The sequence below is a fragment of the Lithobates pipiens genome, unplaced genomic scaffold (assembly GCF_037356315.1).
Source record: "Lithobates pipiens isolate NorthernLeopardFrog02 unplaced genomic scaffold, aLitPip1_a1.2 Scaffold_13, whole genome shotgun sequence".
NCBI classification, from domain to species: domain Eukaryota; kingdom Metazoa; phylum Chordata; class Amphibia; order Anura; family Ranidae; genus Lithobates; species Lithobates pipiens.
Genome location: NW_027507718.1, coordinates 484,407,465 through 484,423,121, shown reverse-complemented (window position 1 = coordinate 484,423,121; position 15,657 = coordinate 484,407,465). Strand labels below are relative to the sequence as shown.

Here is a 15,657-nt window from a genome sequence, read left to right as displayed (position 1 = left end):
TTGTCAAAAGTTTTGGGACACGTGCCTTTACACACACATGAACTTTAATGGCATCCCAGTCTTAGTCCATAGGGTTCAATGTTGAGTTGGCCCACCCTTTGCAGCTTTAACAGCTTCAACTCTTCTGGGAAGGCTGTCCACAAGGTTTAGGAGTGTGTCTATGGGAGGTGTTTGACCATTCTTCCAGAGGCAAATTTTTGAGATCAGGTACTGATGTTGGACGAGAAGGCCTTTCTGTAAACCCTAGAGGTGGTTGTGCGTGAAAATCCCAGTAGATTTAGATGGATCTATTATTAAGTTACTAGTATTTGAAGTATTAAATTATACATAAAATATGTATAAATATCTAAATGTGTCCTAATAACAGCCTCCCGTAATCCTTTACACAGCAGGATAGAAAATGAATGTCTGCCCCCTGAGCCAGTCATGGCTATTTTCTTTGTCACTGCTGTCAGTCTTTTTTGCTGCACATGATTATAGGAGAGCATAGCAGAAAGGTGTCCTCATCAGTGCGCTTCTGTTCCATCATTGTCCAATCACAAGCTGAGGCTGGCGACCACACTGTGCTGTTTAACTGCAATGAAAAAAGTGGGGTCCCCAGTTTAGTTTTACTGTCTTCATCACAAATTGTCTATCAAAATTACAAAAAATTTTGAATACTGACATATTTTTATTTCAAATGAGTCGCATCACAACCAAATGCAATATACTGTACATATTACTGCATTGCTAGGTTCATGGTCTTCTCTTTCTTTTTCACATAGGCACCTCTACACAAAATGTAACTTTGACCCAGGCTCCAGGTTTTACATTTGCATTGGTTAACAAAGAAATAGAGTTAAAATGTGAGGTGAAGGGAACAACAACGGACAATCTACGAGTCTACTGGCACAGAGAGACATCCAAAAACAGACAGCTGGAGTTTCTTATATGTGCCACTTTTGGCCCAAAGGATAACTATCTATATGGTGCCTTCAGCCAGAACCGAGTGGACATGAAGAAGAACAATTTCCCAACAATTTCATCAACGATGAAGATAAAAGATCTTCAGCACTCAGACAGCGGAGCCTATTTCTGCATGGTGGACATGGGACAAAAGCTCACCTTTGGAAATGGAACATATCTGACAGTTGGTAGGTTATAGTGATTTACAGGGATGAGCCCAATGTTCGAGTTGAACATAAGTTTGACTCGAACATCAGGTGTTCAACAGGTTTGCCGAAAACCGAACATTATGAGGCATTCACGGCAAATTTGAGTGCCGCGGAATGGCCCATAATGCACTGCGAGATCGCAGTGCATTGGCGTCCTATGATTGGCCAAAGCATGCACCTGAAATGCATGCTTTGGCCAATCACAGCACGCTGTGCTGAGAGAGCCATAATTGACCGAAGGCAGGGTGCCTTTGGCTATTCATGATTCAGGGGCCAAGTCCACACCACACACTATATAAGGCTGCTGCTTACATGGGGGCCGTATATAGTGTAATGCATGAAGAGCAGCAAAATTAAATTTCTAAGGGTAAAAATGTCATTTAAATTTGCTCGCGGCTGTAATGTATTGCCTGATCCTGGCAATATACATAAAAAATGAATGAAAAAAACAGCGTGGTTCCCTTCAGGTCTGGTATGGATTTTAAGGGAAACCCAGCGCCAAAATAAAAAAAAAATGGCGTGAGGCCCCCCCCCCAAAATCCATACCAGATCCTTCAGGTCTGGTATGGATTTTAAGGGGAATCCCGTGCCAAAATAAAAAAAATGGCATGGGGGTCCCCCCAAAAGCCATACTAGACCCTTATCCGAGCATGCAACCTGGCAAGCCGCAGGAAATGGGGGGGCGAGAGAGCGCCCCCCGCTCCTGAACCATACATTGCGACCACAAGCATTTTTGAATTACATTTTTCCATTTAGAAATATAATTTTTCTGTGGTGGATGGGAAAAATGCGCTACTTTACAGGCAGACTAAGGCCCCCCCCCCCCCCCCCCGGCACAATATTTAAAGGAATATTTCATTTCATATTTTTTATTGTTTCACTTTAAGCATTATTATAATCACTGCTCCTGAAAAAAATAGCATTTTGCATTGATACATGTGCCCAGGGGCAGTACCCGAGTCCCCGTACACTTTTTATGGCAATAACTTGCATATAAGCCTTTCAAATGAGCACTTTTGATTTTTCATGTTTGTGTCCCACAGACTTTAATGTGTTCACACAGATTGTTTGCCTGTACACATGTTCTGCTGTGAACCGAACCGGGAGGTGCTCATAGGCAGATTTATAGATGGTCTTCAAAGTAAAATCTTTAGCTCCTAAAACTTGGCTTTTCTTTAAAAATAATTAAGTCAAATAGAATAATAAAAAACAGCACATTATTATATGCTTCCAAAATATAAAGATAGAACAAATACTCAAAAAGCTTTATTCCTTTTACTGCCACCGATGTATGTAGTACATTGGTGGCTATGGGGGCTTTTACACAAAGTCTGTATAAATCTGACAAGCCAACAGTTAGCTGTCAGTTGGAAGCAATGTGGCAACTGTGCAGCCTCCGAAATGCTTCCACACACCATGTTATCTGCCTGTCCTCCCTGCCATGTTTCCTAAACTCTGTGTCTTTTCGTGGACCTGGGGCTGGCATGGTGGGTAGAGGGGAGGGAGATCAGTGAACATCCTTTCACTAATCTCCCCTTCCAGCTAATGAGCTAGAAGCAATGTGTAAAACACCACTTCCAGGTTTGGTGTCACTGCACTCCATTAGATTCAATGGAGGACAGGTGAGATAGCAGTGATCTTTTAAACCCCTGATGTCTATCACAGTATATCACATAGGTGGCTTTTTGTTCACTATATAATGAAAAAAAAGTTGAGTAAAAAGTATTGCTAAAAAAAATGTGTAAAAAATTTAAATTATACCAAGGAACACCAAATCCCCCTCCCACAAATGCCTGAGTTGCCCCCACATGCAAGCACATGCAAATGTAAATGCATGCCATGGAGGCGCCTATGCAAAAAAAAAAAGTGTTGATTGTGCTACACATGTAAGATATAAAGATAGGATAAAAAAATAAATAATAACAATCATGTTGTACTTGCTCTGCGCAGTGGTTTTGCACAGAGCAGCCCGGAGCCTCCTCTTCTCTGGTAGCCCACAGGAGCTCATGGCTCCTTCCTCATGCCAAGTGCTGCTTGCTCTGGGGGCACCCAATGAGGCTTGCTCCCGAGCCGTGGCTCTGCGTGTCCAGTCTCACACAGAGCTGTGGCTTGTACTGCCCCCTCTCTCTCTTCATTGGCTTCCTAGCTGGGATTGACTCCCACTACTGGCTCAGCCAATGAGGAGTGAGAGTCCACTGAGAGCTGAGGTTCTCTTGCAAATCAATGGATCGAGTTGGGGCTCAGGTGAGTTTTGGGGGGGGGGCTGCTGCGCATAGAACGTTTTTTACCTTCATGCATAGAAAGTATGAAGGTAAAAAACCTTGAGCCTTTACAACTACTTTAAAGTGTCACCTATGCAAAATATAGGGTACTAAAGCCTAATAGCGCATTCAATTTTATGGCTTGATATGTTGAGCATCTTTTATATTACAACAAAATTGAGTAATATATTGTTTTATTGCCTTTAAATTTACTTTACAGTAATTTTTACTGAAATTTTGAGTTTCAGAAACCGTTGTGCAAATATGCCATTATAATTGGAATTACCAGTTTTTTTTCTCTAGGATGTCTGCTTTGAGAAAATATATAGGGGCTGATTTACTAAAACTGGAAAGTGCAAAATTTGGTGCAGCTCTGCATAGAAACAGCTTCCAGGATTCTTAAATTGAACAAGCTGAAGTTATAATCTGGTTACCGTGCCCAGCTGCAACAGATTTTGCAAATCAAGTCCAGTTTTAATGAATCAACCCCATAATGTTTTTTTTTTTTTCTGTTTTGTTTTTTAGTAATCTTGTATAACAGTGTAAATTTGCTGTCCCCTCAAAATAACTCAACACACAGCCATTAATGTCTAAACCACTGGCAACAAAAGTGAGTACACCCCCGTAACTGAAAATGCCCAAATTTGGCCAAATTAGCCATTTTCTGTCCCCAGCGTCATGTAACTCGTTAGTGTTATAAGGTCTCCGATGTGAATGGGGTGCAGGTGTGTTAAATTTGGAGTTATTGCTCTCACTCTCTCATACTGGTCACTGGAAGTTCAACATGGCACCTCATGGCAAAGAACTCTCTGAGGATCTGAAATTTTTATTTGCTCTGTATAAAGATGGTCAAGGCTATAATAAGATTGTCAAGACCCTGAAACAGAGCTGCAGCACAGTGGCCAAGACCATACAGCGGTTTAACAGGACAGGTTCCACTCAGAACAGGCCTCCTCATGATTGATCAAAGAAGTTGAGTGCACATGCTCAGCATCATATCCAGAGGTTGTCTTTGGGAAATAGATGTATGAGTGCTGCCAGTATTGCTGCAGAGGTTGAAGGGGTGGGGGGTCAGCCTGTCAGTGCTCAGACCATACGCTGCACGCTGCATCAAATTGGCTGCTGTTCCAGAAGGAAGCCTCTTCTAAAGATGATGTACAAAAAACTCTGCAAACAGTTTGCTGAACATAAGCAGACTAAGGACATTGATTACTGGAACCATGTCATGTGGTCTGATGAGACCGAGATAAACTTAGTGGTTCAAATGGTGTCAAGCGTGTGTGGCAGCAACCAGGTGAGGAGTGCAAAGACAAGTTTGTCTTGCCTACTGTCAAGCATGGTGGTGGAGTGTCATGGTCTGGGGGTGCATGAGTGCTGCCGGCACTGGGAGCTACAGTTCATTGAGGGAACCATGAATGCCAACATGTACTGTGACATACTGAAGCAGAGCATGATTCCCTCTCTTCGGAGACTGGGCCGCAGGGCAGTGTTCCAACATAACGACCTCAAACTCACCTCCAAAATGACCACTGACTTGCTAAAAAAGCTGAGGGAAAAGGTGATGGACTTGCCAAGCATACCTCCAGACCTAAACCCTATTGAGCATCTATGGGGCATCCTCAAACGGAAGGTGGAGGAGCACAAGGTTTCTAACATCCTCCAGCTCTGTGATGTTGTCATGGAGGAGTGGAAGAGGACTCCAGTGGCAACCTGTGAAGCTCTTGTGAACTCCATGCCCAAGAGGGTTAAGGCAGTGCTGGAAATTAATGGTGGCCACACAAAATATTGACATCTTATAGGTGTACTCACTTTTGTTGCCAGCGGTTTAGACATTAATGGCTGTGTGTTGAGTTATTTTGAGGGGACGGAAAATTTACACTGTTATACAAGCTGAAGAGGTGAGGTGAGAGGTGTACTCACTTTTGTGAGATACTGTAAATTACACTGGCAGAGAAGGGGTTAACACTAGAGGGCAATCAAGGGGTTAAATGTGTTCCCTAGGTGTGTTCTAACTGTAGGGGGGATGGTCTGGCACGGACAAGACAGAGATCGCTGTTCCCCATCACAGGGAACTGCAAATGTTTCTCTTTTTGAGCGTTTGTACTTATTAACAGGAAGTTAACGGTTCAGAAGATTTCTGGTATGATCAACAGGTATTTTTTGCATTTATCAAATAGATATAACGAAACCCTTTTTAATGGCATGTTTAATGCCGTGTAGCGGAATTTCCGACAGAAAAAGTCAGACAGAAGCTTTTCATTGTATATTCCGATCGTGTGTATGCCCCAACGGACTTTTTACGTCTAAAATTCTGACGGACTTAGAAAGAGAACATGTTCTAAATTTTTCCCACGGAACAAATTCCTACCGGGAAAACCGCTCGTCTGTATGCTGTTCCGACGTACCAAAAACTACGCATGCTCTGAAGCAAGTATGAGATGGAAGCTATTGACTACTGGCTTTTGAACTTCCTTTTTCTTGTCCCATCGTATGTGTTGTACGTCACCACGTTCTTGACGGTCGGACTTTGGTGTGACTGTGTGTATGCAAGACAGCTTCAGTTGGAATTCCGTCGGAGAAACCTTCAGAGTTTCTTCCAACATGAAAAACTGCTCATGTGTATGCAGCATAAAAGACCAAAAAGGACCAAAGAGGAGAATGTTGTTTCTATCTCAAAGGCACTGAAATACATTGAAGCTGTTTATCTCTGGACACACAGATTTTGTGGAATGATATCTTATTTCAAATGTAATTTTTTTCCTTTCAGTTGAGACTCTTCCTACTACTGCCCCACCAACAACACAGAAACCTAAATGCAATTGCGGAAAAAGGAAAATTTCAAAGGAGTCACGTCCAGGTACGTAAAAGAAACCAGACTTCCAATTTGTCAGAATTTCTTACCCATCTGACATTATTGTACTTTTATTAGTCTGTTTCAGTCCTTTGACATTATTTTGGAAGCTTATTTGGGGGGTATTTCTCAGTTTTTTCACTAACCGTCAAAAGCTTGCTGAATTCTGATTTGTGGAGGAAAGATGTAGGGTTACTGCTTAATCTATTATTACCCCAAAGATCTCAGAGTTTTAGACAGCCTAATTGTGTACTATCTCCAGATTACAGGAATAAACTTTGTTTTGCTTCTTCTTTTTTTTTTTTTTTTTTAAACCAGTGTAAATGATCAAACTGATTCATCTCTGTAGTGTAGACCATTGTCCTCTCCAGCCTGCTGCTTCCCTGCACTGGCCCAGCAGCAGAGGAAGAGGAGGATGCAACATTTCCCTGCAAGGAAAGCAGGCACTTATTACTCAGCCGCCTCGTGAGACAATCACGGGTATGCCCGCGGCGATCGAGTCCGCAGGACCCATGACCGGACTCACGGGGTCCTGACCGGCGCGCTCGCGATGGCAGGGCGGCAATAAAGATTGGACGTACCTGTATGCCTGGCCGTGCCATTCTGCCAACGTACATCGGCGTGTGCCGGTCGGGAACTGGGTAAAAGGGGTTAACAAACCCCCGTGTAATAGCACTGGGCAAGTGACGGATCTCTCTATCAAGACGTTGGGGGGGGGGGGTCTAATAAAAGAGATGAAATCTCTACAAGGCCTTTTGGGTTTTGCCACCCAAGTACTACCTATGAGTGACATTTTCTTTATTTGCCTATTTCAGGCCGTAAGTCTCCTAATCAGGGTAGTGGTTAGGGTTGAAAGCTAACATGGGTTCCTGACAAATCCGTGGGATTTAAAAAGTCCTTGATTTGAAAGTTTTTGCTTAAAAATGTACAGGTTTTTCCACTAGAAATAAAGAGTAACCTAACAAAGTAAATAGTTTTTGTCTGCTGTCAGCAGTCCCAAGAGCCAATAATTTGAAGGAATGGATAATCCAGCCCTATTCTTTTTAATTTTGGCATTTGTATATGCCTCCTCGTGACAATGAGACTTTAAGATTGAGTCATGTGTTTGTAACTCATTTTTAAATAAATTCAATAGTAGTAAAAATTTGAACACCATTGGCAATGCCGAAAAACTCAACCTGATGCGTTCAGCATCAGGTTGAGTTTTTCGGCATTGCGGACGCATCAGGTTGAGTTTTTCGGCATTGCCAATGGTGTTCAAATTTTTGGCATCACAGTATGTGATCCTTTAGAATCTTACAGAAAACATTGATTTACTGGAACTTTTTCTAGTGTAAGTGGATATTCAAATTTAAAGCTAGCAATTTAAAAAATATAATTTTTCGGATGATTAATAGATGTGTTGCTTATTTTGAACTGATTAGTCCCAATGGTTACCAAAATAGATACATTATTTATACCAAACTAGATAGAATCATAAATAATAGAGAGATTTCAATATCTATTCTCAGTTATACTGTGCTTTTCTACAACACACTGAATATTTTTGTTGTTTATATGCAGGTTTGTTTTGTAGTCCGATCATCTGGGCCCCTGTGGCAGGATTTGCTGTTATCCTTATGATAGGGCTATATTTCCTGGCATCCCATACATATCGTAAGTACACATACATATATTTCTATAATGTACCAGAAATATGATTATGAAATTACACCATAGCAACAGTTTTAATTTTGACAACCTATTTTGATTTCATTTTAGTCATAGTCATTTGACTAAAATGCCATGTTAGTTTTAGTCGTAATTTAGTCATCTGAATTGTTTTACTTTTTTTTTTTTGCATAACCAAGTTTATTAAAACAAGAAAAAGTGCATACAAATTATTACATACAGCCAAGGTGTCATTGGTATCAGAAGGGTGTACAGTAAGTAGAGTACAGCCGGTTCAAAACCGGTGTCATGAATAACAAACATTTGTAAGAGGGAACAAAAACCAGGGAGAGAGTGGTAGCTGGTCCCGACCATGTGGATCAGCCAGACCCAAACCAGAACACACAGTTAGGGGCAAACCATCTAACTGGCAACATAGATTCAAAGTGCCTTACGTACAAGTATCGGAGTCTTGTAACCAACGATCCCATATTTTGTCATATTTGGCCGGGCATCCCCTGTTAATATACACAACCTTTTTATATGGTAAATTATTATTGACCTCCGCCTTCCACTCCGCCAGCCCGGGGGGTGCGGGCCGCATCCACCTCCGGGCAATGACCTTCCGCACCAAAAACAAGGTCTCATGCAGGAACGTCTTAGCGTATTTGTCTATAGTATCTGGAAGTACCCCGAGTAGGCATTGTTTCGGGTCCAATGTGACCGGAGAGCCCATGTGATCATGCAGGAATGTTATAACTTGCGCCCACAGGCCTTGTATTTTAGGGCATGACCAGATTAAGTGAAAGAACGTACCCACCTCACTCCCACACATCTGACAAAGGGTAGATTGAGTGCTTCTGTATCTGGCAACCCGAAGGGGGGTGAGATATGCCCGGTGGATAATATAAATTTGGGTCAGTCTGTCAGCAAGTTTGGGGGAGACAGCCTTGCAGGATTCCAAAGCCTCCTCCCATTCCCCATCCTCCAAAGGGCCCACCTCTCTCTCCCACCGGGGCCTAAGAGTATGTGCCAGTTTGGTGGAAGCAGGGGTAGTGAGCATGTCATAGAAGGACGAAGTTAATTTGCGGGGGTCAGTACTCTTGATTATGGCCATTAGTGCATTGGTGGCTGACTGCGGGATGGATTCTGAAAACTGAGCCCGGGCCGCATGTCTCACCTGTAAAAATCGGAAGAGCATGTAGCTGGGGAGTGAGAATTCTTCTCTGAGCGTGGCAAAGGTTTTAAGGGTTCCGTCAACAAACAATTGATGCATATAGAGAATACCATGAGTAGACCAAAGGTCTGCATCGGGAAGTTGTAAGAATTCTGACAGAGTTTTATTATGCCATAATGGAGTGTAATCATTATAGAGTGGTATCCCCAGCTTGACAGAAGCCAAGTCCCATATGCGTCTGTAATGGTATAACAAAGTCTGTCTGTTGTCCCCCAGGCCCGCCCCACCAAGGCCCATCGCCAGCGGGTAAATTGAATCTTCGGTGCGTCGAGCCCACCTCGGGCATAGCAGTTGGAGAAACCGCCCTCTGTCCGTTTTGTCTATATGGTACAGTTGGGATAATTGTGCCGCAATGTAATAAAGATTAAAATCGGGAAGGGCCATGCCCCCCAGGTCCGTGGGGTTTTTAAGCACCTGCCAAGCTAATTTATGTCTGTTGTTACCCCATACAAAGGGTTTAAGAAGGGCCTCAAGGGATTTAAAATGCTTCAAGGGTAAGTAAGTCGGGGAGTGCCAGAGAACATAGAGGATCTTGGGTAGCAGAACCATTTTTATGAGGTTTACCCGGCCCCAAACCCCCAGTGGTAGACGGGCCCAGGCCCGTAGTTTGGATTTAACGTGGGAAATTAGAGGGCTTAAATTTAAATGTATATAATCCGTTGGTGATCTGGATACGTATATCCCGAATTGTTTTACTTTTAGACGTATTTTAGTTAACTGAAATCTCCAGTACATTTTAGTCAACTAAAATCGAATGGGTTTAATACATTTTAATGCTTTATTTAGGCATCTCTCTAGAGTTTCCAAACTCATTATATACTCTTGGAGTAAAACAATTTAATAACATGCTATTATTTATAGTATTAAGGTTTGAACATACACTACAGACACAGATTTAGCCGTTCGTTGTGAGATATAACCAGTGTTAATTTTGATGTCAAATTTTGATTTACTTTTAGTCATAGTTTTTTTTACTAAAGTGCCATTTTAGTTTTAGTCGTATTTTAGACTTCTGAGTTTCTTTAGTATTAGTCGTGTTTTAGTTGACTAAAATAGTGTTAATTTCGTCAATGAAAAATACACTATATTAGCAAAAGTTTTGGGACGTCTGCCTTTTTTACGCACATGAACTTTAGTAGCATCCCAGTCTTGGTCTGTAGGGTTCAGTATTGAGTTGGCCCATCCTTTGCAGCTTAATCAGCTTCAACTCTTCTGGGAAGGCTGTTCACAAGGTTTAGGAGTACATCTATGGGAATATTTGACCATTCTTCCAGAAGCACATTTGTGAGGTCAGGCACTGATGTGAATGAGAAGGCCTGGCTCGCAGTCTCCACTCTAATTCATCCCAAAGAATTTAAGATTGCTTCGAGGTCAGGACTCTGTGCAAGCCAGTCAAGTTTCTTCACCCCAAACTCTGGAAGAATGGTAAAGCATTCTCATAGACACACTCCTAAACCTTGTGGACAGCCTTCCCAGAAGAGTTGAATCTGTTATAGCTGCAAAGGATGGGCCAACTCCATATTGAACCCTACAGACTAGTGCCCCGTACACACGATCGGACATTGATTGGACATTCCTCCACCAAAATCCATGGATTTTTTTCCGATGGATGTTGGCTCAAACTTGTCTTGCATACACACGGTCACACAAATCTTGGCGGAAATTCCGAACGTCAAGAACACAGTGACATACAACACGTACAACGAGCCAAGAAAAATGAAGTTCAATAGCCAGCGCGCCTCTTCTGCTTGATTCCAAGCATGCGTGGAACTTTGTGCGTCGGAATTGTGCACACACAATTGGAATTTAGGACAACGGATTTTGTTGTCGGAAAATTTGAGATCCAGCTCTCAAATTTTGTGTGACGGAAATTCCGATGGAGCCTACACACAGTCAGAATTTCAGACAACAAGCTCACATCGAAGATTTTCCGTTGGAAAATCCTACCGTGTGTACGGGGCATTAGACAGGGATGTCATTAAATTCATGTGTTTGTAAAGGCAGGCGACCCAATACTTTTGGTATTACAGTGTATTTTTCATTGACAAAATTAACACTGCATAGCAAGTAATGCTATGTAAACATTTGAATGTTTCAAAAATGTTATGATGCGTGATATGATTTTATTTCATTTCAAATTAGAGTTATTCAGTCTCAACTTTTTTTTTTTATTTAAAGAGGGGTTTATAGCCAGTAATACCCAACAGATGCCCAGACGTTATTTTTTGCTTCCAAACATATTGTGGAGATTTAAGGGCACTTAGGGTATTATGACTAATATATGGTGGGGATGTCCCTACATATCTGTTTTTTGGAAAGATATTTTTAATATTTATTTCAGACTGACCGTGACAACGGTTCCAAATAGCCCTAAACCATTCTGCTCTCTATGACACCAGTTTCCACAAAATCTACCAAAAAAGATGTCATACAACATTTTCTAACAGCTTTAACTTGCCACTGGTGCTCCTTCCAGACCCTAATGCCCCGTACACATGATCGGACTTTCCGACAACAAAAGCGTGGATTTTTGTTCGAAGGTTGTTGGATCCAACTTGTCTTGCATACACACGGTCACACAAATGTTGGCCAACAATTACGAAGGTGTTGTAAAAGACGTATGTGATATCTCCATTATGAAGTCTAGTTATAACTCTGGCTCGTACTTGATTCCGAGCATGTGTGGACTTTTGTCCGATGCACTTGTGTACACACACGATCGGAAAGTCCGACAACAAACATTTGTTGGCGGAAAATTTGAGAACCTGCTAGCCAACATTTGTAACCGGAAAGAACTACACCAAGCGTCCGATGGAGCATATACACGGTCGGATTTTCCGCCAACGAGCTCACATCCAACATTTGTTGTCGGAAAATCCAATCGTGCGTATGGGGCATAATACTGGTAGAGTGGCCAAATAGGACTATTATAAATGGAGAATGATTTCTGGCAGCAAAGTATGATAGGATGGAGTCGTTTTCATCCACATTATAGTGTATATGATCATTTCTTCTTAATAAACATCTGAAACATAAGTTTTTCTACTTCTCTTTTCTAGGTGTGTACAGGAGGACGCACATGTACTTCAGAAAGTAGTAAGTATGTTTGTGTTTGTGGTAGCAACGTATCAGTAGATAGATGTGATAAACAGTGCCGTAACCACATCAGATCGCACAACAGCACAGCACAAACATCTTATCACCACGATGCTGCTGCTTGATTAAATCTACTCTTTGTATTTTATTCCGATAAGGAGAAATGCAGTGGGGTTCCCTGACTCAGCATGTTCATTTTTGTGTGTGTGTGTGTCTTCAAAACTGGAATGGACACAAATTCATAATATTCAATAAATACATACATTTTCAATCTTATATTTTTAAAACTTTACATTTTTTTACTTTTAGTTTTATTCAATTTTTTGAGCCTGGGATGTCAGCTTAAAACGAAGTTCCAGCCTGTAAAATAATAAAAAATAAAAGTCAGCAGCTACAAATACTGTAGCTGCTGACTTTTAATATAAGGACACTTACCTGTCCAGGGAGCCTGCAATGTCGGCACCCCAAGGCTATCCGTCCATCGGCTCCGGGTGCTAGACATGTGTGATTCTGTTTGTAACAAATAGATTTTTGAATGAATTTGTTAGTATTCGTACATTCGGATCAATCCGAATAGCTGCAAGAACCAAAATCCGAAAATCACGAAATTACAAATAAACAAAATGAGGAACATGCGAAAATACAAACTTATGAACGGACAAACTTCTGAACATACAAAACTCCGAAACAGTAAAAGAACGAAAATGACATCTATAACGAATGATTTACATTTCGTATGTTCATAATTTCGTATGTTCGTATTTTCATTCGTGTGTTAGTAATTTTGTTTGTATGTCTGTAATTTCATTTGTTCGTCTTGAATGGACAGTGTAAGTTCTTTTGAATGGACAGTGTAAGTGTATCTTAATATGTATGTTCGTAACTTCGTGTTCTCGAATCGTTCTTTCGAATGGGCAGTGTATTAGTGAGTGATGTATCTTAATATTGTTAGTCAATCAGCTTATCCCTTTTGTGTCTGAGTCACACGGCATTCCTGAATCTTTTTAGATTCAGTTGCGAATGAAACGGAGTCAGGTCTCATGACTGAGGGAGTGAACTGGAGTAAGTACAGGACTTATTAGAAAAGCAAGCAGAGGATTATTATTCTTTATTTCCTATGAAAATACGAATCAACGAAAAAGGCAATATCACAAAAGTAATAATTACTAAATTACGAGTAGTGTACCGAATAAACAAAAATGATCTAACAAAATTACGATTTTCGAATCAAAGAAAATTGTGGCCCGTACACACAATCAGAAAATTGTACGGAAAATACCGCTTTCAAAGCAATCGTACGATAATCCGATCGTTCATACAGAGCTTTCAAGAGCCGATCAGGACAGTTCATCCGATATTATTCTATCAGACTTGCACGGAAATGTTTTTCGTTACGATGCCAGATCGTACCATTTTCGTTTAATCAGTACATCTATAGTTCGAAAATGCATTACAACATGACATAACTTCCGAATTTTTTTACTGTCGTGCAGGAATTTTCATGACTTTAGTAAACTCATCAGACTCGATCTGAGATTAGCATGCAATAAAAAACAGACGATCACTCGTCCGATAATCTCATCGTCTGTATGGGGAATTAGACTTCCGGAATTTCGAGCCATTTCGTATCAATGAAAATCTAAAATACGAACGAGTCCGAATATAAAACCTTGTGTCTTACGAAATTACAAATCATTTCGTATCAACGAAAATAAAACTGTTACGAAAAATACGAATCCGTATACCCGTATCCATATATCCAAAAATACAAGTCCGAATATGAAAACTCGTGTCTTACAAAATTATGAATTGTTGCGAATCAACGGAAACGTAAAGAAATTAAACAAAATTTTTGGTTGTGCACATGTCTACTGGGTGCAGGCGCCGGCATCTTCAGCCTGTTTCCTACTGCGCATCCGCGAGTCACGCTGCACTTTCTGAATGGTCCCTGATGTCTTCTGGGACCTGTACTTCCATAGGAAAGCTGTTGGCAGCATTGTCAATTAATTTTTCTCATATGTGGCCTCCCAGCACAGAGCACACAACAGACTGCAGAACTTTTGTTTATCTATTATTGATATTCATACAGCCATTTTAAGTAGAGCAGAGCAAAGAGCAACCTCACTTACAAAAATGAGTTAAGAGACAAGTAGCAAAAATGGTGAAAGATCTGAGGGATAAAGTATATCAGGAATGTAATAAATACAGTCTTGAGTTAAGATAGGAAAGGAGGAACTTGATTAAAAATTTTAATTCAATAAGGGTGTGAATAGGGATCGGGGGCAGAATTTTATAAAGCTAAAATCAAGACATAAACTAGCAAGAGGAAAGTGAAAAACTCACCTTGGGAAGTATTAATTTGCTGAAAGTAGTTGATTGTAAAAGACTTCAAGCAGAGGTAGTGAGTAGAGATGAGCTTCGGTGTCCTCCAAACTCACCTCTATGTTCAGATAAAGGTGAATTCAAAGGACACTCAAACTCAAATCTAGCAGTGAGCCAGTCAACAGTAGGTGAACTTAACCCCTTAATGGTGACATAACACAAATATGTGGCCCCACTGCACTGGGCTTTTTTCCGTGGGGATGCATATTTGTGTATCTTTCTTTGTGCTGGGAACATGGCACACTGCGTGCTTTCAACACAGAGACTGGGGTCTCACCCAGAGCCCCGGGCCACGTTGTAATCATCGGGACCCGGAACACAAGCCTATCACCTCTGATTCATTGGGGGTTATTTACGAAAGGCGAAAGGCAAATCCACTTTGTACTGCAAGTACACTTGGAAGTGCAGTCTCTCTGAATCTAAGGGGTAGATCTGAAATGAGTGGAAGCGATGCTGATTTTATCATCCAATCATATGCAAGCTAAAAGGCTGTTTTTTATTTTCCTTGCATGCCCCCCTCGGATCTACAGCAACTTTACTTCCAAGTGCACTTTCAGTGCAAAGTGGATTTTCCTTTTTTAAATAACCCCCATTGCATATTTGTCTCTCCTTGCAGACAGAAAAAAAAAATGTGTGTAAATAAAATAAAAATAAATAAATTATCTGGCGGAATTGGTCCGGCAAACAATCCGCCGAACGGAATTGGTCCGGCAAACAATCCGCCGAACTTTATAACGAACAGACTTGGCCACACATGGACGCTCCGAAAGTCCGGCGATTTCTAACGCAATGACATACAGCACGTACGACGGGACTAGAAAAAGGAAGTTCAATAGCCAGTAGCCAATAGCTACCTTCTTGTACTTGCTTCAGAGCATACGTCATTCTTAGTCCGCCGGAATAGCACACTGATGAACGGATTGTCCGCTGAAAGCCAAGTCCGGCGGACAAATTTTGAGTCAAAACTACTTTCTAAGTCCGCCGGACTTTACGATGAAAAAGTCTGCTGGAGCCCACACACAATCT

General features: G+C 41.3%; 1 protein-coding gene across 2 annotated transcripts in view; it reads left to right on the top strand.

Moving 5' to 3' along the window:
- The window catches only part of CD8B (CD8 subunit beta), a 32,132-nt gene that overhangs the window by 15,306 nt on the left and 1,169 nt on the right, over nucleotides 1-15,657 (top strand). Inside the window, exons 2-5 of one of the 2 annotated variants that reach the window (XM_077477984.1) lie at nucleotides 765-1,133; nucleotides 6,183-6,272; nucleotides 7,830-7,922; nucleotides 12,213-12,249. In XM_077477984.1, the coding sequence (XP_077334110.1) occupies nucleotides 765-1,133; nucleotides 6,183-6,272; nucleotides 7,830-7,922; nucleotides 12,213-12,249 (589 nt within the window). Of the gene's footprint in view, nucleotides 1-764; nucleotides 1,134-6,182; nucleotides 6,273-7,829; nucleotides 7,923-12,212; nucleotides 12,251-15,657 lie in introns of those variants that run through there. The other variant, XM_077477985.1, reaches the window with a different exon arrangement.